This window comes from Budorcas taxicolor, chromosome 1 (genome assembly GCF_023091745.1).
Source record: "Budorcas taxicolor isolate Tak-1 chromosome 1, Takin1.1, whole genome shotgun sequence".
NCBI classification, from domain to species: Eukaryota; Metazoa; Chordata; class Mammalia; order Artiodactyla; family Bovidae; genus Budorcas; species Budorcas taxicolor.
The window spans coordinates 189317766-189341563 of NC_068910.1; the positions used below are offsets into that span (position 1 = coordinate 189317766).

At 39.9% G+C, this 23798-nt stretch overlaps 1 protein-coding gene across 1 annotated transcript in view; it reads left to right on the plus strand.

The window, feature by feature from the left end:
- SLC9A9 (solute carrier family 9 member A9) overlaps window positions 1-23798 on the plus strand; it is a 648823-nt gene that overhangs the window by 222754 nt on the left and 402271 nt on the right. Inside the window, exon 6 of the mRNA XM_052640419.1 lies at window positions 8620-8725. Within this exon, the coding sequence (XP_052496379.1) occupies window positions 8620-8725 (106 nt within the window). The remainder of the gene's footprint in view (window positions 1-8619; window positions 8726-23798) is intronic.

A 23798-nucleotide genomic window follows, 5' to 3' on the forward strand; every position in this document is an offset into this window, starting at 1 on the left:
TGAAAATGATTTGAGGAACTATTTTCTCATTTCTCTCAGAGACGATGCTTCACAAGTATCATTCTGGCTGCACAGGATGTAAATGGATTCATTACACACAACAAATGTCTTTGGACAATGGTTCTCAAGTTTTTTGGTGTCACAACCCTTTGAAAATTCTTCAGAATTAGGAAGGACCTCAAGGAGTCTTTTGTTTGTGGGTGTTATATCTATCATCATTTACCATGTTAGACTTTAAATTTTTTAACGTAATTTCATTGGTCTATTTAAAATAATAATCATGAACAATTTATATGCTAAATGACATTTTTTATAAAAACTGAATTTATTTTCAAAACAAAAAATTTACTGGGGAGAATGGCACATCTTTGCAAGTCCCCTTCCTGTGTGGTGTGACAGAAGACAGCTGGATTCTCACACTGGTTTCTGAATTCAGCTGCACTAACACATCATATAACCTCTAAGTTCCACTCTACACAGATAAAATAACAAGAATGAAAAATGCAAGTAACTCTGTCATAGTATTCTGAGATAGTTTTGACCTGGGGAATCATCTTGAATAAGTCTCAGGAACTTACAGGTGTCCCTGGACCAGACTTTGAAACTATTGCCCTGGGGCACTGGAGCTTATTTCTCCCAAGTATCTCTAGGGGAAAGGGCTGTAATGATGTGCTAACATGTGGTATTTTCTCTACCACGAACTCAGTACCAAAATAACATATCATATTGATGGCCAAAATAAAATTGAAATGTTTTAGGGCTAAATCATTCATGATGGTCTGTGTAACTTCTAATTTACAATATTGTTTAGTTGCTAAGACGTGTCCAACTCTTTTGTGACACCATGGGCCTATAGCCCACCAGGCTCCTCTGTCCATGGGATTTCCCAGGCAAGAATACTGGATTGGGTTGCTATTTCCTTCTCGAAGGGATCTTCCCGATCCAGGGATTGAACCTTCACTCCTGCACTTCAGGAAGACTCTTTTACCGCAGAGCCAAATTACCTCAATGAAATAACATCTAGTGGTTAACTTTCTAGATCTGGCATTGTTTCTCTGACCTATTTCAGAAGGGTTAGGATTTCTAGTTGTATTTCTAGGATATGACTGGCAAAGCTTGGTCGGCAAAACTAGTACACTGATTCTCTGCCAAGCCTTCACTGAGAAGATTGAAGCTCAAACTAATTTCAGTATTCCAGCATACTAGAATATCTCAGCTATTTTGGAGCCTCTCCTTGTAATCTCACTAGGTACAATATTTCAGAAAAGTGGCAAGAGTTATAGGAGAATTTCTTGTATACGAATTATAGGAGGGGGAAAAAAATCCCACATTTTCCCAGTAATCACTTTTGTAAATAGAAATTTCTGCCTTGTTTATGAGGCTACCAGGGTTCTCCACCTGTCAGCCTGACAAGGTTCCACTGCACAAGCCAGAGACTTTTTGATTCTCCATGTGTCAGGGACAAGTGTCATACATACTGATTTGCACAGAAAACCATGGAGAGCTCTCTCCAGGGAGAGCCAGCATTTTGACATGGCTGAGTGATGACTTAGAGCAACGGGGTAGGAACTATTGTGTGATGCTGTCCACAGACCCAGGCAGAGCTTGTGCAGGTTGCTGAGAGTCCCTGTATTAAAATAGCATTTGAATTTAAATTCCTTGTAAAACACCAAGAAAATATGGGTCAGAGAGCTGTTAATGGAGCTCTAGTGAAGGAACTGTCACTAAATCACCCTGAAGACTTAGAAGTGACTGAAAGAGCATTAGGAAAGAGGTTAGTTCAAAAGATAGCAATAAAAAAAAAAGTAAGACATTATTTAAGTCAATACACTGAAGTACCAAATGGGGTAAGGTAGTCATTATCTGAATTTTTATCTCTAGTTATGGTTATTGCATTTGAGATGAGAAAATATGAGTTCTGATGCTGTAATAGGGTTCTCTTCTTTTTCCTTTATTTTCAACTTTTCTTTCTGCTTATTCTGTTCAATCTGTATTAAATTAGAAATTGAAGAGAAAGCCTTCATTGGTTTTCTACTCCACAGGCTCCCCTTTATCACCAGCTTCCCAGAAGCACCATCCACACCACTGCCTCATTCATTCTCCCAAGACCCCTCCCTGTTTGACTACTGAAACTATAACATATTCTCAGAAAATAGTTGAATCATTATTGTCATTCACTGAACCACTATTATCTCTAATAATTCAATGGCATGTCTCAACCATCCACTGCTCTTACATGGGAGTAGGTGTGTGTGTGTGTGTGTGTGTGTGTGTGTGCATATTTGAGCATAAGATTATATATGCTTGCATTCCTTACTACCAATTCAGGAGACAAAACAGATTTTTCTCTAGCTAAAAAGTCAAGTATGGGGAAGGAACCCCAAACCCCAAGCTGAGCGTTGAAACTCACCACTAAGTGATGAGAACTAAAGTATGACAAAGGCAAGCATGACACAATTCCCTGATAAAATCAGAGGTTAAAGAAATCAGATTGTGTCTTCTCCTCTTCCTCTCCACATGGTGTCTGGAATGTTCTCCTCAGACTATCCCAAGCAGTCTGATCAAACTATGCATGGCTCTTCAGCCGAGCCTTGGACCTGGGTTGTCTTTAAAACCCAGCAAGGTGCGAACAGAGCCAGTGTGAGCATGTCTACAGCTGTTCCAAGAGGTTCTCTCTTGGGAAGAGGCGCCATGAGAGTCTTGGACATTGTGTGTGAGACAGCCCTGCCAGCGAGCTAATTACACGCATTTTTCAAAGCTCTCATCTCAGCAGTGAGAGTGGGTGGCTAATTTCCTGACTCACCTATTCAACTCATTTGTGGTCCCAGCAAATACTCCCTCTTGTAGGACACACCACCTTGTTTTATTTCAAAGCTGTTCCATTTCTTCACAGGGTAGATAGGAATGCCCAAAGTAATACCTTTCTCTTTGTGTGGGACAGCATTTATGCAGTGGAATTCAGTTCTTTGTGCAAAAGGAATTGTGGGAATGTCAGAACAGTTTTGTACAAAACTGGGTATTTAGTTAAAAGCCTGTCCCTCCAAAGGCCCAAAGCTCTCACTGGAGAGATTTAGAGTCCATCCTAGCATAGGGTAGACTTCAGAAGTGGGGAGGTGGGGAAAGAAACCCAGGGCTTTACCTCCCTATTTGTGAGCCCAGGAAACTCATGTGCCTGGGAGTGCAGACAAGCTGCAAGTCATCTTCAAAACTTGGAAATACAAATAAGGAGCTACAGAGACTAAAGTCCATATTAGTAGAACTTCCATGATAGAATTTTTTAACTTAAGAGTAACTTTCCACCAACAGTGTAAGAAGTTTCCCTTTTCTTTACACCCTCACCTGCACTTACTCTTAGATGTTTCGTTGATGGCCACTCTGACCAGCATGAGGTGATACCCCATTGTAGTTTTGATTGGCATTTCTCTAATAATTAGTTATGTTGAGCATCTTTTCATGTACCTGTTGGCCATCTGTCTTTTCTGGAGAAATGTTTATGTAGGTCTTTTGCTCATTCTTTTTATTGGGTTGTTGGGTTTTTTGATACTGAGCTCCATGTGCTATTTGTATATTTTGGAGATTAATTGATGCAGCCACTGTGGAGATCAGTATGAAGGTTCCTTAAAAAACTAAACAGGTAACAACAACGACAAAAAACTAGACATAGAACTACCGTGTGCCCCAGCAATCATACTACTGGGCATATACCCTGAGAGAACCACAACTCAAAAGACACACATACTCCAATGTTCGTTGCAGCATTATTTACAATAGTCAGGACATGGAAGCAACTTAGATGCCCATCGACAGATGAATGGATAAAGAAGATGTGGTAACTGTATACAATGGAATATTCAGTTCAGTTCAGTCGCTCAGTCGTGTCCGACTCTTTGGGACCCCATGAATCGCAGCACGCCAGGCCTCCCTGTCCATCACCAACTCCCAGAGTTCACTCAGACTCACGTCCATCGAGTCTGTGATGCCATCCAGCCATCTCATCCTCTGTCGTCCCCTTCTCCTCCTGCCCCCAATCCCTCCCAGCATCAGAGTCTTTTCCAATGAGTCAACTCTTCCCATGAGGTGGCCAAAGTACTGGAGTTTCAGTTTCAGCATCATTCCCTCCAAAGAAATCCCAGGGCTGATCTCCTTCAGAATGGACTGGTTGGATCTCCTTGCAGTCCAAGGGACTCTCAAGAGTCTTCTCCAACACCACAGTTCAAAAGCATCAATTCTTCGGCGCTCAGCTTTCTTTATAGTCCAACTCTCACATCCATACATGACCACAGGAAAAACCATAGCCTTGATTAGACGGACCTTTGTTGGCAAAGTAATGTCTCTGCTTTTGAATATACTATTTAGGTTGGTCATAACTTTTCTTCCAAGGAGTAAGCATCTTTTAATTTCATGGCTGCAGTCACCATCTGCAGTGATTTTGGAGCCCAGAAAATAAAGTCTGACACTATTTCCACTGTTTCCCCATCTATTTCCCATGAAGTGATGGGACCAGATGCCATGATCTTCGTTTTCTGAATGTTGAGCTTTAAGCCAACTTTTCACTCTCCTCTTTCACTTTCATCAAGAGGCTTTTTAGTTCCTCTTCACTTTCTGCCATAAGGGTGGTGTCATCTGCATATCTGAGGTTATTGATATTTCTCCCGGCAATCTTGATTCCAGCTTGTGTTTCTTCTAGTCCAGCGTTTCTCATGATGTACTCTGCATAGAAGTTAAATAAGCAGGGTGACAATATACAGCCTTGACGTACTCCTTTTCCTATTTGGAACCAGTCTGTTGTTCCATGTCCAGTTCTAACTGTTGCTTCCTAACCTGCATACAGATTTCTCAAGAGGCAGGTGAGGTGGTCTGGTATTCCCTTCTCTTTCAGAATTTCCCACAGTTTATTGTGATCCACACAGTCAAAGGCTTTGGCATAGTCAATAAAGCAGAAATAGATATTGCTCAGCCATAAAAAGGAATGAAATTGAGTCAATTTTAGTGTGTGGATGAACCTAGAGCCTGTGATACAGAGTGAAGTAAGTTAGAAAGAGAAAAACAAATTTCATATATTAACACATATATATGGAATCTAGTAAAATGGTACCGATGAATCTATTTTCAGGTCAGAAATAGAGATACAGACATAGAGAACAGACTTGTAGACCCAACGGGAAGGAGAGGGTGGGATGAATTGAGATAGTAGATTACCATATATACACTACCATGTATAAAATAGACAGTGGGGAGCTGCTCTGTGGTACAGGGAGCTCAGCTCAGTGCTCTGTGATGACTTGAGGGGTAGGGTGGGGGTGGGGGTGGGAGGGAAGCTAAAGAGGGGGGGATATATGTATACATATGGCTCATTCACGTTGCTGTTCAGCAGAAACTAACCCAACATTATAAAGCAATTATATTCCAATAAAAATTATAGTTTTACTTTTATTCCGCACAAAATTCTGGTGAAAGGAAAATGTTGGTAATTCAAGCTCCCAATTGTGGACTTCCCTGGTGGTCCAGTTGCTACAACCCTTTACTTCCAAGGCAGGGGGCACAGTTCAATCCCTTGTCAGGAAACTAAGACCCCACATGCCTATGGTGTGCCGAAAAACAGAAAAATAAAACTCCCAACTGAAGCCTTTTGGTTTTGAATCAGTTCAGGATCTTGACTCTATCCTATCAAGAGAAAGAGGTTACTTACCAGAGATAATCGTCTGTCCCCTCCCACCACCACCTGCAAAGGCTCAGAGGTGGTACAAATGTGAACAGCTACACACTAGTAGACGGTACTTCTCTGCTGTTCTATCATGATTAAGGATCTATTCATCTAGAATAATGAAATCGACTCTATGCCTAGTAAAATGGAATCTGGCTAATTGTCATGCTGATTCATGACAATTTTTATTTGTTTGTATTTCATTTGTATTTGTTGTCTCTTTACCCTAAAGCTAGTTGTTGAGTTCAATACTCCTTCCCCTAGGATAATCTTTAGTAAATAAAAATCTATTCATGATGGATGTGGTTTTCAGCCAACTTGCTCATGCTTAGGATCAGGTTTTGCAAATATCCTACATGTATATTTCATGTTTCTTTTTCTCCAGGTATCCCTTCTGTGAGTATCTCCCAAGGATCTCTCATGAACTCTCTTCTGTTACTATATACTTCACCCAGGCAATCTCAGCCACTCCTGTGGCTTTATGTTCTACCTACATGCTTATTACCCTTAAATTCTTTCTTCTGCTTTAACTCTGTATGGTTACAACCTTTAAATTTTTGTTTTTAATTTATCTTTTGCTGTGCTGGGTCTTCATTGCTATGCAGGTTACTCTCTAGTTGTGGTGTGAAGGCTTCTCACCATGGTGACTTCTCTTGGGGAGCACAGGCTCTAGGGCACTTGAACTTTAGGAGTTGTGACTCCCAGACTCTGGAGTGCAAGCTCCGTTAACTGTGGCACAGGGGCAAAGTTGCTTAGTGGCATGTGGGAACTTCCCAGACCAGGGATGAAACCCATGTCCCGTCCATTGGCAGGTGGATTCTTTACCACTGAGCCACCAGGGAAGCCTCTAGCAATAGCCTTTTACTTCTAGCTTTCTTATTGAAATTTCCATTTGAAATTCCATCTGCCTACTTAAGTCAACATATCAAAAACCAAACTTGCAAAATTCCCTGTCTACAAATTTCTCTTATGCAGCCCATCTACTGCCTGCCCAGGGCTGAGACCCAAATCTTGCTGTCTCTCAAGCACCGAGACCTACCAGTTCTTCATCCCAAATATATCGTGGGTATTATTGCCTCTGCTCTATCCTCCCTGACATTATCTTTTCACTCACTAAAGCTTACCATAGTCTAGCAACATGCTAGGGGTTAGTGACCCAGAGGGAAGGTGAGAACCAATGAGTAAGTAAAATACAAAGCCCTGTGGTCACTGACCTATGAGAGCCCATGGTGGTGGATGTTCAGGGAAGAGCAGGATGTACAAGAGTTGAGGAGCCTGAACCTAGAACTCTTCCAGTATTGATACAGCTCATCTCTTGCCAGAACATTCAGGAAAGCTTCCAGCCGCATGTCCATTCTGTCCTCTACCCTGCTGCCTAAACTTTATTTCCAGGGTTTAAATCAAGCTGTGTCACTCTGTCACTAAAACCTTCCCATCATGGCAGGACAAGTGCCAAACTTATTGACCCTACTTACAAAACAGTCCAACTGAGCTTTTTTTTTTTGCCCCCAGCACTCTTTTAGACAACACAGTTATTAACCTCACAGTGCATGAAATAGGAAAGGAAAGAACAGAAGTGAAAATGCCCATTCTGCCTTAAAAATTTACCATCAGTATCATTTTCAACCACCCTCTTTTCCCCTTTGGCAGTCCACTCAGTGGATCATTCTCCTAATGATAGCTGTTCACACTTTGCATGACTGTTTCAAACATCAAAACACTGAATAGTTTTGATGAACGCAGTTAATCAGTGTATGATTATTCTCTGCCCAGGTATATGTCCAGAGGCTCTGTACAACTATACGGTATATAGGAGCCATGAAGCAGACTGCTGAAAATGAACCCTTAGGCCCCACTCTTAGGAACATTGGGTCCATCTGTATAGCTGAGCGTGATCTTGAGAGAGTGAGAGCCAGGTGCCAACCACCTCTCCCTTCACAGGAATAAGCCACTGCAACAACCTTCATTCATTCACTCTCTCAGTCGTTCACACATCAAACACTTCTTGAGCATGTGCCAAGAGCTTACAGTCTTTTCCATGAAATGTTCTGTGATCCCAAATTCTGGGATCAAAAAGGAGTAACCCAGGTCTTTACTGAGGGATCAGAGGGCTGGGGGAAAACTTGAGAAGCTTTTAAAGATTGAATAAAGGTTTGGGGGTTTTTTGTAGCAAAAAGTGTGTGTGTGTGTGTGTGTGTGTGTGTGTACTTAAGGAAGGAGAATGGTAGCATCTGGATGAGAAACAGATAGCTGCCCTGCTAAAGTGAACCCACATGCCAAGGTAATTAGAAAATGACACACTGTGTTCAGGAAATTCTGACAAGTTCAGTGTGGCTGCTGCTGCTGCTAAGTCACTTCAGTTGTGTCCGACTCTGTGTGACCCCATAGATGGCAGCCCACCAGGCTCCCCAGTCCCTGGGATTCTCCAGGCAAGAACACTGGAGTGGGTTGCCATTTCCCTCTCCAATGCATGAAAGTGAAAAGTGAAAGGGAAGTCGCTCAGTCGTGTCCGACTCTTGGCAACCCCATGGACTGCAGCCCACCAGACTCCTCCGCCCATGGGATTTTCCAGGCTAGGGTACTGGAGTGGGGTGCCATCGCCTTCTCCATCAGTGTGGCTAGAGAGCGGGGGCAGGGAGTGCAGACAGAGATGCTGGAAGGCAAACAGTGCACAGATTATAGAAGGCGCGTACCAAGGAGCTCAAGCTTTCTCTATAAGCAGTGGGGAGCCCAGAGAAATCTTAAGCAGGGGAGTGACAGATGAGGTTGATTTTGGTTAAAGGTTCAGTATGTATATATCAATGGATTTGAGAAGATGAACATTTAATGAGTGCTTTATACAGGTGACCACAGCCAACGACAAGTCTATGGCCGCATCCCAGCTAACTTTGCATATTTGTGTGTGTCTCCCCTAGTGACGGTGTTGGCCATTTTCCATGAACTGCATGTCGACCCTGACCTGTACACACTCTTGTTTGGGGAGAGTGTGTTGAACGATGCAGTCGCCATAGTCCTTACATAGTAAGTACCAGAACTTGGCCTGTGTTTCTTTGACCAAGTGAAAGATGCTTCAAATATGGTGATAATTCCTAGGGGCTTTAATAGTATCTTTTCTCTTATATCATAGAGATAAAGGCAATTTCTAACTTTTAAGGAATAATTACCAATGAAGAGCTCCAATAATGTGTACATTTCATTGTACATTTAATTTCTAACACTGTTAATAAGTTTCATGTTTCCAGTCTATGATAAAAAACTACTCAGAGGGTAACGCTTTTGTTTCTTGGTGTATATATTTACCTGATTCACTTAGGGTTCCTAAAATGCACATAAATAAGCTTTCTTCATTTTAAATCAGTATCATTTAATTTTTTCAAGTCATTTTCCAGATAATAGACTAATAGAAACCATTGTATTTATAAGAATTTTGGCAAATCAGAGATAGAAGTTGAGAGTCATAAATCTCTATTTATCAATGCAAATGTCACGCATTATAGGAATACACACATTCTAAAATCATCCACGTGATAAGTAAAACTGATGAAGCTTCTGCTAAGAGGTAATCTAATTTTCCTTTCACACTGGAGGAATTTTCATTTCAGGATGAGAATTAGTGCTCTCCTCACCTCCCCTTCAGGCACTCACCATTTATATTTAATAAATGCCATTTTGGTGGCTTTCACTATGTCAGAGGTCTCTTCTTGGTTTTAGATTAAGACTAACATTTTGGGCAACTGTCAAATACTCTAAAGGAAAGTAGCCATCTAATAATTAACTGTGACAACAAGATTCAATCCAGGGTGCTAATTACTTCGAATGCATTTGAATATATATTGCAAACTAACAAAGAATTTTTCAAAGTCAGACCTCACAGAGAAGTCTAGGAAACAGCAGAGCTGCACCTCTCTTTTTTTCTGCCAGCTGACATTTCTCAAGGCTGCCACCCCAAAGTTACCACTGCATTCAGCAATGTTCAGAAAAGAGTCCAAAAAACCCTTATATTTCACCTGGCTCCCAAGAAGTGCTTTTCCTGCTTTTAAGGAAACTATCAGTGAGTCCAAATTAAGAGCAAAAGCCATGGCACATTCACAAATGCCAAAGGATGCTTTTAAAGAAACACCAAGAACAGTTCATTAAAACATCAGGAATCTCTGTCCAAGAAATACTAGTATTAAGGGAACATTTGGAGTAAAACTTGTTTAAAATCTGCTGAGTCTCTCATCTTCACTTCCTAAACTGCCAAGTTGTAAAAGGCCAAGCAAAGCGAAATCACTAAAGCACAAATGAGCTTGGGAAAGAATTGTGCAGCTACAACCAAGGAAAGGTTTGGCCTTTCTGCTTTCAGCACGACCATTCACAGTAGTTTTCCATTAAAAATGCAGACTCCAAGGATGAATGTTGATGCTGCTGAGCACAAGCCTGGAGGACATTCGGAACAATCCATTTAATATTGCCTCGGGTCAATAGGTGGTTATTAACTGGCAGTGCATTTTATACTCCCCTACCTGTGCATTGCACGTCATAATAAAATGTGTTTCTCACCATATCAGGATCCCTTCCTTTCTAGGCACCACACACTTGCCATTCTAACCAAAATCTTGTGCTTCCCAGCTTTGACATTTCAGGTATTGTACAGAGTGACCCCAGTGAGTTTTAAATTTTAAATAAAGCTAATTCTAAATTAGGAGTTCTTGACATGGACACTGCCACACATTGAAATCTGCAGGCTCTTTCTTCCATCGGTGCGTGCGGATTCCATCGGCCCCTCGCGGGAGCTCTTCTGAGCATTAATGCACAGCTGTCCCCCTGCATCCACAAGGGACTGGTTCCAGGCCGCCTGTGGATACCAAAATCCACGGGTGCTCAAGTCCCTTATATGAAATGGCATAGTACAGCCAACCCTTTCCACCCGCCAGCTCCCTGTCTGCAGAGTCAGCTAACTAACCTCAGATTGTTCAATGAGGAACCTGCGAATTCAGCGGGCCACTTGTACTTAGGTTACGCTGGGTCTGGACTCTGTCCACCTCTGCTGTCTATTAATTACTTCTTCTCTCACCTTGCACAATTCTCCATGTGTTTCACTCTTCACTTTTCTCACATGCGTCTTAAACTTAGTTTACAGCCCATATGACAATCTCATTTTATACATCTACTTACCCACACATTCCCTCTCCTTTTAATGCTGCATCCCCACCCTCTCTCTTCCAACTATCTTCTATTTACCTTGCAAGAGCACTACTAAAAAGTTTTCCATGACCTTCAGACCAGAAGTTCAAACATTTGTCTCTCCATTTTTCTCTTCCTTCACTCTAAACTTCACATAGTGCCCAGTCAAGTCTCTGACTTGTAACCTATGCTTTTCTTTACCGACACACAGCTCCTGTTTTTGGCTCATCAGGTCTTTGACCACATACCTCAGACTCCTCCTCTGGGAACCACTAGCCCACACGCTAAGACCCTACCCTTCCTTGCTATGTGCCTCTAATTCTCTGCCAGCTCAGCAGTGCACTCAGGTTTACATGTATATTTGCTTCTCTAAATGGTAACGTCTGAGGATGGAGTCTTCGCACTTGAAACATACATTAAAAGAGAAAATGAAAATCTCTTTTGTATTTTCCCTTTCTCAGTTCCATCTTTGTGTGGTTTTGAAGTTTAAGAAGAGAGAGAGAGTTTTTTATTGTATCATGGAAAAGAAAAGACACATTTTGATGTGAAATCAAGTATTGTAAAGGACCTAAATCATCGACCACAGTGGCCTTTGCAGTGACTCTGGAGCCTGTTTGGAATGGTCATACACTTTCATTGACCTTTTCATCTTCCAACAGCAAATCTCCTTGTTTAAGTATCATCCTCTTAATATTTAAAAAAGTTTCATTGTTAGTTTTGTCACAATATTCTGTTCTAGCATTTCTCATTCAAATACAGAGTAATTTAGCCATATTTTAATTTAAATTGGGCTTGCCTGGTGACTCAGTGTTAAAGAATCTGCCTGCATTGCAGGAGACACAGGAGATGGGTTCAATCCCTGAGTCGGAAAGATCTCCTGGAAAAGGAAATGACAACCCATTCCAGTGTTCTTTCATGAAAAATCTGATCGACAGAGGAGCCTGGTGGGCTGCTGCTGTTGCTAAGTCGCTTCAGTCGTGTCTGACTCTGTGTGACCCCATAGATGGCAGCCCATCAGACTCCCCCGTCCCTGGGATTCTCCAGGCAAGAACACTGGAGTGGGTTGCCATTTCCTTCTCCAATGCATGAAAGTGAAAGTGAAGTCGTGTCCGACTCCTAGCAATCCCGTGGACTGCAGCCTACCAGGCTCCTCCATCCATGGGACCTTGCCAGCAAGAGTACTGGAGTGGGTTGCCACTGCCTTCTCCGTCACAGTTAACGCCATAGTTTAAATTAGCTTTTCTGTGCTAATCTAAGTAACCAGTTATAATACTTTTTCTTAGGCTAAATGTGCTCTGAATTTCAAACAACTACTGTAATGTATAATTGAATTTGATGACTACAACTCCTGAACATAGCAGTGCATGGTGGGTGGTGTCCCTAAGGCTTAAAATGATCCAGAGTTACCTTAAGATAAAAGTAATTTTATTTAACAAAAAGTTTTGGAATTAGCTTTTCTCTGCTCCATACGATTGTTCCAAGTATATAGGGAATGTCATGCCCAAACATGTATGCATAATGACTCGTGAATGAGTTCCGCGTGATGGATTGGCATTTCTAAGAATGCGACTATGAAGGAAGACAAAAGATATAATGAGGACATCGTAAAAGGTGTGTGTTTTTGAATCCTGAACAAAAAGGCAACATGGTAGGGTAGAAAAAGCCTTAGATTTAAGTCAAAAAGCTGGTGTCAGGATTGTCATGAATTAACTGTGCAGTTATTACAGTCGACATGGAATCAACCCAAACTGGAGTAAACACAAGGGGAATCTGTGTGAACTGAGGTAGCTGGACAGCAGCAGTAGACATGGCTCAGGAAAGGGCCCAGTGACACAAACACAGCTCTCTCCTCACTCAGCTTCTTCAGGGTTACCTCACACGCCTGGTCACAAGATGGCTGCCAGCACTCCCAGGGCTGTATCTTAAATCAGGAGAGTGGGGCCAGAATCTTTGTCCCATTATTCCCAGAAATTATCTTGGTACATCTTGCAGACTCTGATGCCATTCCAGACTCATTCGAGGCCAGGGAGATGCGCTGAATTTACTGTCTCGGGTCTAAGTCACACTGTTCATGAACTTAAGGCAGTAATTGGTTTTAATTGAAAGCGCATGAACTGAGACTGGGGCAAGGTGGGATTATTGCTCAGAGTAATACTGCCACAAAAAAGGAAGAGTGGGGACTTCCCTGGTTTTCCAGTGGTTAAGAATTCACATTGCAATGCAGAGGACATGGGTTCTATCCCTGGTTGAAGAGCTGAGATCCCTCATACCGAAGGATAACTGAGCTCACGCTGCTAAAGCTAGAGAGTCTGTGCACTACAACAAAGATACCATGCAGCCAAATTTTTTTTTAATTTAATTTTTAAAAATTAAATTAAAAAAGGCAAGGGGATGTTTGTTGCTATGTGTGGCAACTAAGACCCCATACAGCCAAAATTTTTCAAAAAATAAAATTAAAAAAGAAGAACGGAGGCTGGTCAGAAACAAAATAAAACTGAAAAAAACATGATGGTGACTTTATATGACCATAAGCTTTTCACACTTGTTTCCTTACCTATATTATGTAAGAATACTTGTCCTGTATACATTACAAAATTATTCTGGGTAATAAATAAAGCAATATAGTTGGAAAGGCTCTATAATCTATATAATCTACATAATCCATCCTTATAAGTATATATATACTTATTATAATTTATATAGTCACTGATATCAATATCTTTCATTCTACTTATACATATCTCTGGTTTCAGTGAAATGACTAAAGAAAGACCAGCTTCTAGTGAAGCATTCCTTCATAAATATGACATTTTATGAACCAAGGAATAGAGAGAATAACCATTTTTACATGTGATTTCCCCCATTAGGAATGAATGACTTAGTCATTTTAGACACAGTCTAAAATCAAGAACTAGAAGTTGAAGTATATTATTTAACCTTATATAGGTTCTCACACTCCAGTATTCTTGCCTGGAGAATCCCAGGGACGGAAGAGCCTGATGGGCTGCTGTCTACGGGGTCGCACAGAGTCGGATATGACTGAAGCGACTTAGCAGCAGCAGCAGGTTCTCGCAACCAAAGTTGATATTACTTGTGAAAGCTAATTGGAGGAGGAGAGAGAAAAGCAGGCTATGTTACCTGAAATACCATGTCTCTCACAGTAAGAAATCAATTTTTACATATGGAGTTGATAAATCAAGAAATGAAAGTGCATACATATATATATATATATACTGGTGGGCTGCCATCTCTGGGGTTGCACAGAGTCGGACATGACTGAAGTGACTTAGCAGCAGCAGCAGCAGAATATATATGTGTACACACATATATATATATACACACACACATATTATTTAAAAATCTGAGTTGCAATGCAAGGGCCGCGGGTTCGATCCCTGGTTGGGGAACAAAGATCCTACATGCTGTGGAGCAACTAAGACCTGACACAGCCAAATAAATAAATATTGGGCTTCCCAGGTGGCTCAGTGGTAAAGAATCCTTCCAACGCAGGAACTGCAGGAGACGTGGGTTCCCTGGGTTGGGAAGATCCCCTGGAGAAGGGAATGACAATCTACTCCAGTATTCTTGCCTGGAGAATCCAATGGACAGAGGAGGTTGGTGGGCTACAGTCTATGGGATCACAAAGAGTCAGACATGCATGCAGAGTCACAGGGCAGCTATCCAAAGAAATAAAGACATAAATGGTTAAAAAGAGATACCTTTGCTATGTATGACAATGATAAAAGTGAAAAGATAATTTAACTCTATTTTGTATCCTTTCATACTATCTGAATGTTTGTATGCATTTGAATTAATGTATTTAAACTATTCTTCTGGTGATCAAAATAAAAGAAAAGCCAATTTATTTGATGAGAATAGAGTCAGTCAGTCCTAGCAGGCAAAAATCACTACAAACAAAATTAAATGATGAAAGATAGACCAGGGAAAGTAGTTTCAACAGACATATTGATAGTCTTTCAAATATGTATTATGATTGTCAGTCTTTTTAGTATACCAAGTGTACTAGTTATGTTACCTGAGGTAAATTACTTAACCTCTCTTTGCACCAGATGTGTCCTTTATAAAACAGAGATGGTGATATTAATAGCACTTACCTCATTGGGTAGGATTAAACAAAAAACACCTGGAATAGGGCCTGACGTATAACACTCAGTAAACACTAGATATTAGCTTCTAATATAACTCCTGTTATAAAAGACCAATAAAGAAAAAGTAAACATGATAGAAAAATGGACAAAAGATGTAAGTAGATAATGAACAAGAGAAGAAACATAAACGGCCAATATTCTACTAAATAAGATCAGCTTCATTAGTAATGAAACAAATTAAATATCATTTTTTGCCTAGCAAATCTTCAAATTTTCAGAACTCAAGAGAGAACAGTTGTACTTGGGGTAAATCAGAGTTTGGGGAAATGGGAACCCTCCCACATTACTGAGAAAAAAAGAAAAAAGGAATAGAACTTTTATAAAGGCAGTTTGGCAATATTTATAGTCATTAGAATTTGTGAATGCTTTCACCCGTTTACTTCATTTCTAGAAATTTGTCTGAAGCAATTAAGGGTATGTGTAAAAATTTCTTCATGAGGATGAGTGCATTGCTTTGAACAAAAAAGTTGTACTTAAATTACTAGTTGGTTGAGTAAATTATATTAAAATCATGAAATTCTATGCAGACATTAAAAAAATGATACAAAAAGTATTGATATTGAAAGATATTCAGAATATATTTTTAGGTAAAATAGGAAAATATTACTTTTATATATTTTCAAATATTTATTTTTATTCATTTATTTGGCTGCACTGGGTTTTAGTTGCCACATATGGGCTCTTGCTTGAGGCATGTGGAATCTAGTTCCCTGACCAGGGATTGAACCCAGGTTCCCTGCATTGGGAGAATGAAGTCTCAATAGCTGGACCACCAGGGAAGTCCTGAAAAAAAATTTAAATGGTGTATACTATAAGATCTATTAATATTTTTTGGTTAAAAAAACCACAGCCAAATTTATGTGTGTATAATTATAATACATTATAGTTTATATACAAAATCAAAGTGTTAGGTGGGATCACAGGTGATTTTTATATTCTTTTTTGCTTGGATAGAAATATATACAATGATCAGCCTTGGTCCAATGAATTCCCCATTAACATACTTGATAATTGGGAATCTTCATTTAAATGTAGATTCTAGAGAGCTTTAAATCTGACATTTTTCTACCCATGAAAGAGAAGAAAGAGGACGATGAGTGTTTTCAGTCATTTATCTGCAAAACTGAAGTACTGCCAGTATTGTACTGAAATATCTTCTTGTGAAATAATTACACAGTGTACAAATGCTTCCAGATTTTCTTAGAGATAAAATCAGAACCTCATTAAACAGCTGGCTGTTGGATGATAATAAATACATGCTAGGTTCCTTCATTTTCCAGTAAGCAAATGCTTACAAGGATATTCAATGTAGATTATTAAAAGAGTGTGGGAAATGGAGCACCATTTTCTTTTTTTAAATAAGAGTGTTACGCTGCTTAGAGGTTCTTACTAGAAAATGTCATTTAAAGTGTGATACTGGTGAATGCTTAGCACTTAGCGTGAGTGACATTTTGAAAGAGCACATTTCTTATAGCGCATGCATCTTAAGAGAAACTTAAAATGGAAATTAATGGGATGGCTGTGAGACTCCAAGTACCATGCAACTAACAGGAACCTTGAGATGTCATCCAGTCTTTCAGCAAAAATGTACTGAGGACCTATAAGCGCCAGACATTGTGCTGAGCCCTGGTGATGTGGAAGGATGGGCACAGCCACCTATGCGTGCTCTCAACTTCACTCCTCAGTGAAACAGGCAAATGACAGCTAACACAGGATTTTATATGTGTAACAGAAACTTGCTCTAAAAATTATCCCAGAAAAGAGCTCTGTAGAGATGGGTTCTGAACATACAGTGCTAAGGAAATCTATTCTTCTTCTTGGTACCAGTATCTCTATGTAGATTACAAGCTCCTTGAAGGCAAATAGGTGGTTCTCCATCACCCACGACATGAAGCTAATTATCTGGAAGATGGGGACATTTTACTAATTATTAAAATTAAAATTCATTCCAGAGGATGGATGTTTAATATTCTTCATATTGCTTCTTCTAAATATATGAAAAGCCTTATTTGTTATCCTCATTAGCTCTACTTCTCCCATTTGACCCATAGCTGTAAACAAAGAGGTGATAAGAAGATGTCTTCTTTTGATGAGCTTGAACCAAAACTGTTATTCCAGCCAAAAAGTACAATATTTCTCATAAATCTGCTTAACTTAAAAACAAATTTCTTATATCTTGACATACCTTTCTGAGGATAAATCACTTTGATATTTGCCTTGGAAACTAATAATCAGCATGAAATGCATTTATTTTGATGCCTGTCTGGATACTGCTGGTATACATAATTGAAAAAAAGAAAACAAAAGTTATGGCCCTCTTGGCTTAAGGCTCCTTGTCCTGGCAGTCAGTTCCATGCCAACTTCATCTTTTGGACACCAGGTGGCGGCACCTGGTAGGAATGGAAAGGGGTCCTGGTATCTTTAAGAAGCAACTGGGAGGCAGAGCTCAGCTGACCTCCAGCTTCAGTCAGAAAGCCCAGTGTTTGCTGCCACACCCGTGCCTGCTGCTGCAGGCTTGTTTGTTTTTTCTCATTCCTGATCCCTGGTTCCTGTTTCCTGGCTATGACTCTGGAACCTCCCCTTACCCTGCCTCTTGATGTCCCTGTTCAGATGACAGGAATTGACCTTGGCTTCATCCTGGGACTCCATTCCTTGTCTCTCAGATTAGATCTGACATTTACTCACTATTTCTCCGAAACTCAGAACTGGCTTTGCTTCATGTCAAACCATGCACTGCAAACTGACCTACCAAGAATAAATAAATAAAAGAAATCCATGTTGATGGTGTCTTGTTTTAATCCCACTATACGTTAATTTATTGGCACGTAAGTCAGATGTAAGTGACAGAAACCCAATTCAAATTAGCTTAAGCAAAGGAATTCACTGGCCTATTTAACAGGAGTTGAGCTGGCTCTGGACATACCAGGATTTAGGGGTTCAAATATGATTGTCTTCTTTCTTGGCTCTGATTCCCTCTGAGTGCTAACATCATTCTTTCCTACTGCAGATACACTGCACAGATATATATGTATATATCTATGCACAATAAAAATTTATATGTATATATATACAGACTATCTATCTGCAGGAAAGGGTAACTAACACTATCTCCAGGCTTGTATTGTTCTAGCTCAAAATAACACTTAATTCTCCCAATATTTGCATATCAGCCACAGAGAAGGGCTCCAGTTGGCTCTGCTTGCATCAGAAGATCACCTCTAGACCAATCACATAGCACTCCATGGAAATTAAACATGGTGTCTGGCCAGATATGAATGATATCCTCATCCTTGTGGCCCATGGCATGGAATCTGCTATTAGAAGAAAGTGATTGAAAAGACAAGTTTAATCCCAGAATAACAACTACCAATTTCACAATAATGGACATAATGAACTGAAATGAAGCAGACAGGCCCCATGCCTTTACAAACTTTAAAAGAAAATGCTTTATCTAAAAAGGCAAAAAGATATCTTCTAAATGTAGAATTGATTTGAAGAAGAGGAAAGGAAATTCCCTAAGTGTAAGAAACAAGAGAGAAAGCAAGGCAACAGTGAGTGGGAAGCTGCCACTGTCAGCAGCCACATGATTGTGTGTGGGATATAGACCCAGAGGTTTGGGAGCTGGAGTACCATCTCCCTGTGGAAATCAGAGCCCTGTCTTACAAGCTCATTCATGATAATATACTTGTGCCAAAGCTCTTTGAATAAAGCCTGAAGTCTCAGCGTGCTCTCTCCATCACAGACTCTGTCCATCAGCCTTAAGAAATGGTGAGGACACTTGCCTTTTGGATTTTGCATCAAAATCCCTGGTCCAGGAAGTTGTATACAAGAAATACAAGCCAATGAATTAAGATTAAAAGTTTTCAGGACTATTGAAACTCCTGCCCCTGCCTTATTTTCCTTCCCTTATTTCTAAATATGCTAAATTTCTCTGAAGTGATACTATCTCAACTCAGAAACATGGAAATCCCACAGTAAAAAAACAACACTTCCTGAAAATAAATTCACAGTAAAAATTTACAAGCCACGGAAGGAAATGACTCCACTATGAAGAAAAGCCAGGAGATAACCAAAAGTAGATCAGAACAAGCACTCTAAGGAACTAAACAAAAAATATAAAATATTGAGATATATTATAAAAAATGAGCATATTAAACTGACTAAAGAGATAAGTGGAGGAGCAGAAAACAAGTTGGGAAAGAATAATAAAAGAAGAAGCAAAAGACTGTTCCAAAATGAAAAATGCATATATTGCCATTAAAAACTAAACAGATGAGATAAATGTCCTATTAAATGCAGATGGTTAATCAAAAGATAAAATTTGCAAATGAACCAGGATGCAGAACAGAGTTAATTTGTGGCACTATTTGAAGAAATAATGGATGGTAATTTTCCAGAATTGAAGAGAAAAATTAAGACATCACATTATGTCCAGAACTGGATAAATTAAAATTATCTCACATCCAAATATATTATAGTGAAGTGTGAGATCATCAAAGACAAAGTGGAAATCTGAAAAGCAACCAGAGAGGAAAGATGAATTGCTGACAGTGGAAAACAATTTAGAAGGCAGCAGTTTTCTTATTAGCATTAGTAGTTGCCTGAGGACAGTAGAATAATACGTACAAAGTACTGAGGGAAAATAATCTATAAACAAAGTTCTAAATAGCCTGCAAACAAGGTTACCATTCTAGGGAAAGAATGAAATAAAGACATTTACAGATTAAGAGTTTACCACTCTTGGATAATCAGTGATAGAAATAAGAAACTGAACTAAATAGGAGTTGGAGACAGGAGTGGTGAGCAAAGAAGTTGGTGAAATAATCATAAATCTAATAAGGAATGACCATGGCAATAATCATGATGATTAGTGGAGTAAATTATGTGAGAACTAGCACTCTGTTATTCACTACAATATTCAGAGATGGTGCACATTGAATATGATTGGACTGAGAGAGGATGCTGAGTTCAGAAAGTAGAAACACAGCAAAAGAGCTGTTTTAAAGCAATCCAGTTTTCACTCAAGCAGCTGTGTTCATCAAAATATTTCTCAAAATGGCCGAAGAGTATGACAACAGATAATCCTTTTCAGTTTGGTTTAGAAGTGCTGAAATCAGTTAAAAAGTGCGATGAAACGTTAGATAGTCTTTAATAATTTCAAACTATACAAAGTATTTCTTCAAGTTAGAAAGCTGGTAAAGTGTCTTTCTTGGGATCCTTTCATTTTTCTGTTCGAGATTATAAGCTCTCTCCTTTGTACCTCTACTGCCTCAAGTGTGGGACTTGTCAGGCTCTCTCTGGATGCTGTCCTTCATCTTTCTCATTGTCTTCCTAGTTTTCTTCATTCTTGGTTCTGATTGCCTCACATTCCTTATTGTCAGATTTTATGATGCACACTAGGAATTCATCTATTCAGTTCTTACCAAGTCCTGGGAAGAGGTTACCTCCCTGGGTGGAAAGCGGTTACCTCCCTGGGTGGAAAGCAGGGATGTTTTCTGCCACATCCATTCTTGATATGCTGTGTGATGGAGATTCTTTAAAATATTGTCATTTATATACTCAAGTAACTTTGAGCTAACGTTCTAGGCAACAAACCAGTTTTGAGGGAACACTGGAAGGGACAGTTTTGTCTTCTGATGTACATTGTTCACTAAATCACAATGAACAATGTATGTAGCTCCTTATTCATTTTTGCCTCTGTTTGAAATTTTGGTTCTCTCTACATAAAAGAACATGGTGATCTCTAGTCCAGGCCTGGGATGACCAGCCATGTACTAAGATAACGATTTGTGCTAAGCAAAGTATGTATGAGGCAGAGGCAGACGGCAGGGCATTGATATAAAATAGGCACCAAGAAATTACTGATCCATGGCCTAGACTATTCACATTAGCTTGATCGGTTCATTTTCTTTCTATAGTCAAGTTATGTAGGAAGCTGAATCATAATCAGCATCCAGCTTATTATTTACCACAGGAAATTACTGTCGCTAGGATTTCAAGTACCCCAAAGATCATATGACAAAAGCAGTCTTCCTGTAGGCTGACCTGCATAACAAGATAAATATCTAGAGGGTTGTATGATCAGCATGGGGACAGATGAAGAAGAGTAGATTGATGAATCATTAGTTTATCTGCATCTTTCACACAATAAGTACTTTTTTCCCCAACCGGAAGTAGTAGGCAACCACTCCCCAAACCCATTACCAACTTTTAGGATAATTTAAAACAATTCAAAGTACGTTAGCATAACTAAACCTTACTCTCTCCCCACTATATAAAGCTGGGACTGGCACTCACAGAGCTTATGTGATTCCTCTGTGACTAATCAGTCCTTCTTCAGATTGATAAGTTGCATATTTGTCACTACATATGAATGCCTTTTCTCTATTTAATGTCCTTGAATACCTGAGAGGGGAATTGATAGAGATTCTCCCTCCTCTGTGTTGTAACTTGTGACATACGTTCACAAGACAGTGGACTAATGATGGGGGACGGTTCATCACTAGGTATCTAGGACATCTATGAGAAGAACCAACCATGACGTGAAATAAAATTTCCAGCACTGTCAAACTGGCTTCTGTTCATAACATGATCTGAAACACTGCCCGTTCAACTTTTGGGGAAGAGGTTACAAAGTCTTTTAGAATCTGAAGAAAGCTATGGTTGTCATCTCAGAGAAGGGGGCATGTATCTGAACTTCAGGAACTCATGGTTAAGATGTTTTTGTCCTAAGGCATATTTATTTCTGGTGCATTTTAAGCTTAAATTCTCATTTTGAACAACCAAGAAAATGCCTTTTATTTTAAGTGATCGATTCTGAATATTTTCTTCCAAGAGAAACATTTCCAGAGAACAAGGGGTCAAATCAGTATGCAGTCGAAATTTTGGTCTAAATTAAAAGCTCTCTTTCAGTCCAGAGATTATAATCTGCTCATACTATTTGGGCTCTATAATGAATTTACACGGCAGGCTTATTGCAGGGTTTATGTGGGCTCTGCCTTCCTGGGGCATGTGATGCTCAGGGAGTCTGATTAAAATTTGGGGAAGGAGCAGCTGTTCAACCATAGAGGGTGAACTCAGGGCCCGTTTTTCAGAGCATGACTCTAACGCCTGACACCCTTGCCAGCTATTGGATGATAAATTAACTGTATTTAATGCCGAGCTCCTGTGTTAACAGCTTTAAAAGATCAGTTGTTTATGGGAAAGAAGTTGAGAGCTCTTACCAATTTTCCTGTCCCAGGGGTCCTCAAATACATCATTTTTTTCATTGCTAGAATGACAGGCAGTGTTTAAGGGAAAAGGAAAAAATTCTTCCCAGCATTTAGTTTACTCTTCATTGGTTAATGGCAAGAAGTTTCTCATTTCTAAAGATAGTAGAGTGAGTGCCCAGTGAATTCTTACATAAAACAAAACACATAAAACTCAGACCGTGTGATTGCTGGTATTATCCTATAGGACCAGAATCATGATGTAATTTCATCTGATTTTTCTGAAGCCACTTAATTCAACTGAACATGTGAAAGTCAAATTCTGAAGCCTGTGTTGTTATTGTTCAGTTGCTCAGTTGTGTCCGACTCTTTACGGCCCTGTGGACTGCAGCACACCAGGCTTCCCTGTCCTTCACTATCTCCCCGCGTTTGCTTAAACTCATCATCTCCATCGAGTCGATGATGCCATCCAGCCATCTCATCCTGTGTCATCCTCTTTTCCTCCTCAGTCTTTCCCAGCATCAGGGTCGTTTCCATTGAGTCAGCTCCTCAGGTGGCCAAGATATTGGCGCTTCAGCTTCAGTATCAGTCCTTCCAGTGAATATGCATTCCTTTAGGATTGACTGATTGGATCTCCTCACTGTCCAAGGGACTCTCAAGAGTCTTCTCCAACACCACAGCTTGAAAGCATCAATTCTTTGGTGCTCAGCCTTCTTTATGGTCCAACTCTCATATCAGTACATGACTACTGAAAAAGCTGTAGCATTGACTATACGCACATTTGTCAGCAAAGTGATGTCTCTGATTTTTAATATGCTGTCTAGGTTTGTCACAGCTTTTCTTCTAAGGAGCAAGTGCCTTTTAATTTTATGGCTGCAGTTATTGTCCACAGTGCTTTTGGAGCCGAGAATATAAAGTCCGTCACTGTTTGCGTTGTTTCCTCATCTATTTGCCATGAAGTGATAGGACCAGATGCCATATTCTTCATTTTTTGAATATTGAGTTTTAAGCCAACTTTTTCACTCTCCTCTTTCAGTTTCATCAAGAGGCTCTTTTGTTCCTCTTAGCTTTCTGCCATTAAGGTAGTATCATCTGCATATCTGAGGTTATTGATATTTCTCCCAGCAATCTTGATTCCGGCTTGAGCTTCATCCAACCTGGCAGTTCGTATGACATACTCTACATATAAGTTCAATAAGCAGGGTGACAATATATGGCCTTGATGTACTGCTTTCCCAATTTTGAACCAGTTCATGGTTCCACATCTGCTTCTAACTTTTGCTTGCTGACCTGCATACAGATTTCTCAGAGGCAGGTAAGGTGGTCTGGTATTCCCATCTCTTTAGGAATTTTCCACAGTTTGTTGTGATCCACCTTGAAGCCTGTGCCATGTTGCTTATTTTCAGAATGGCCGTTAAATGGTTAAATCTGATCTAATGCCATTGATGTGAGCATACTATACCTGATGCCACTAAATTAAAATGAAAGTGAAAGTGTTAGTCTCTCGGTCATGTTGGACTCTTCGCAACTCCATGGACTGCAGCCCACCAG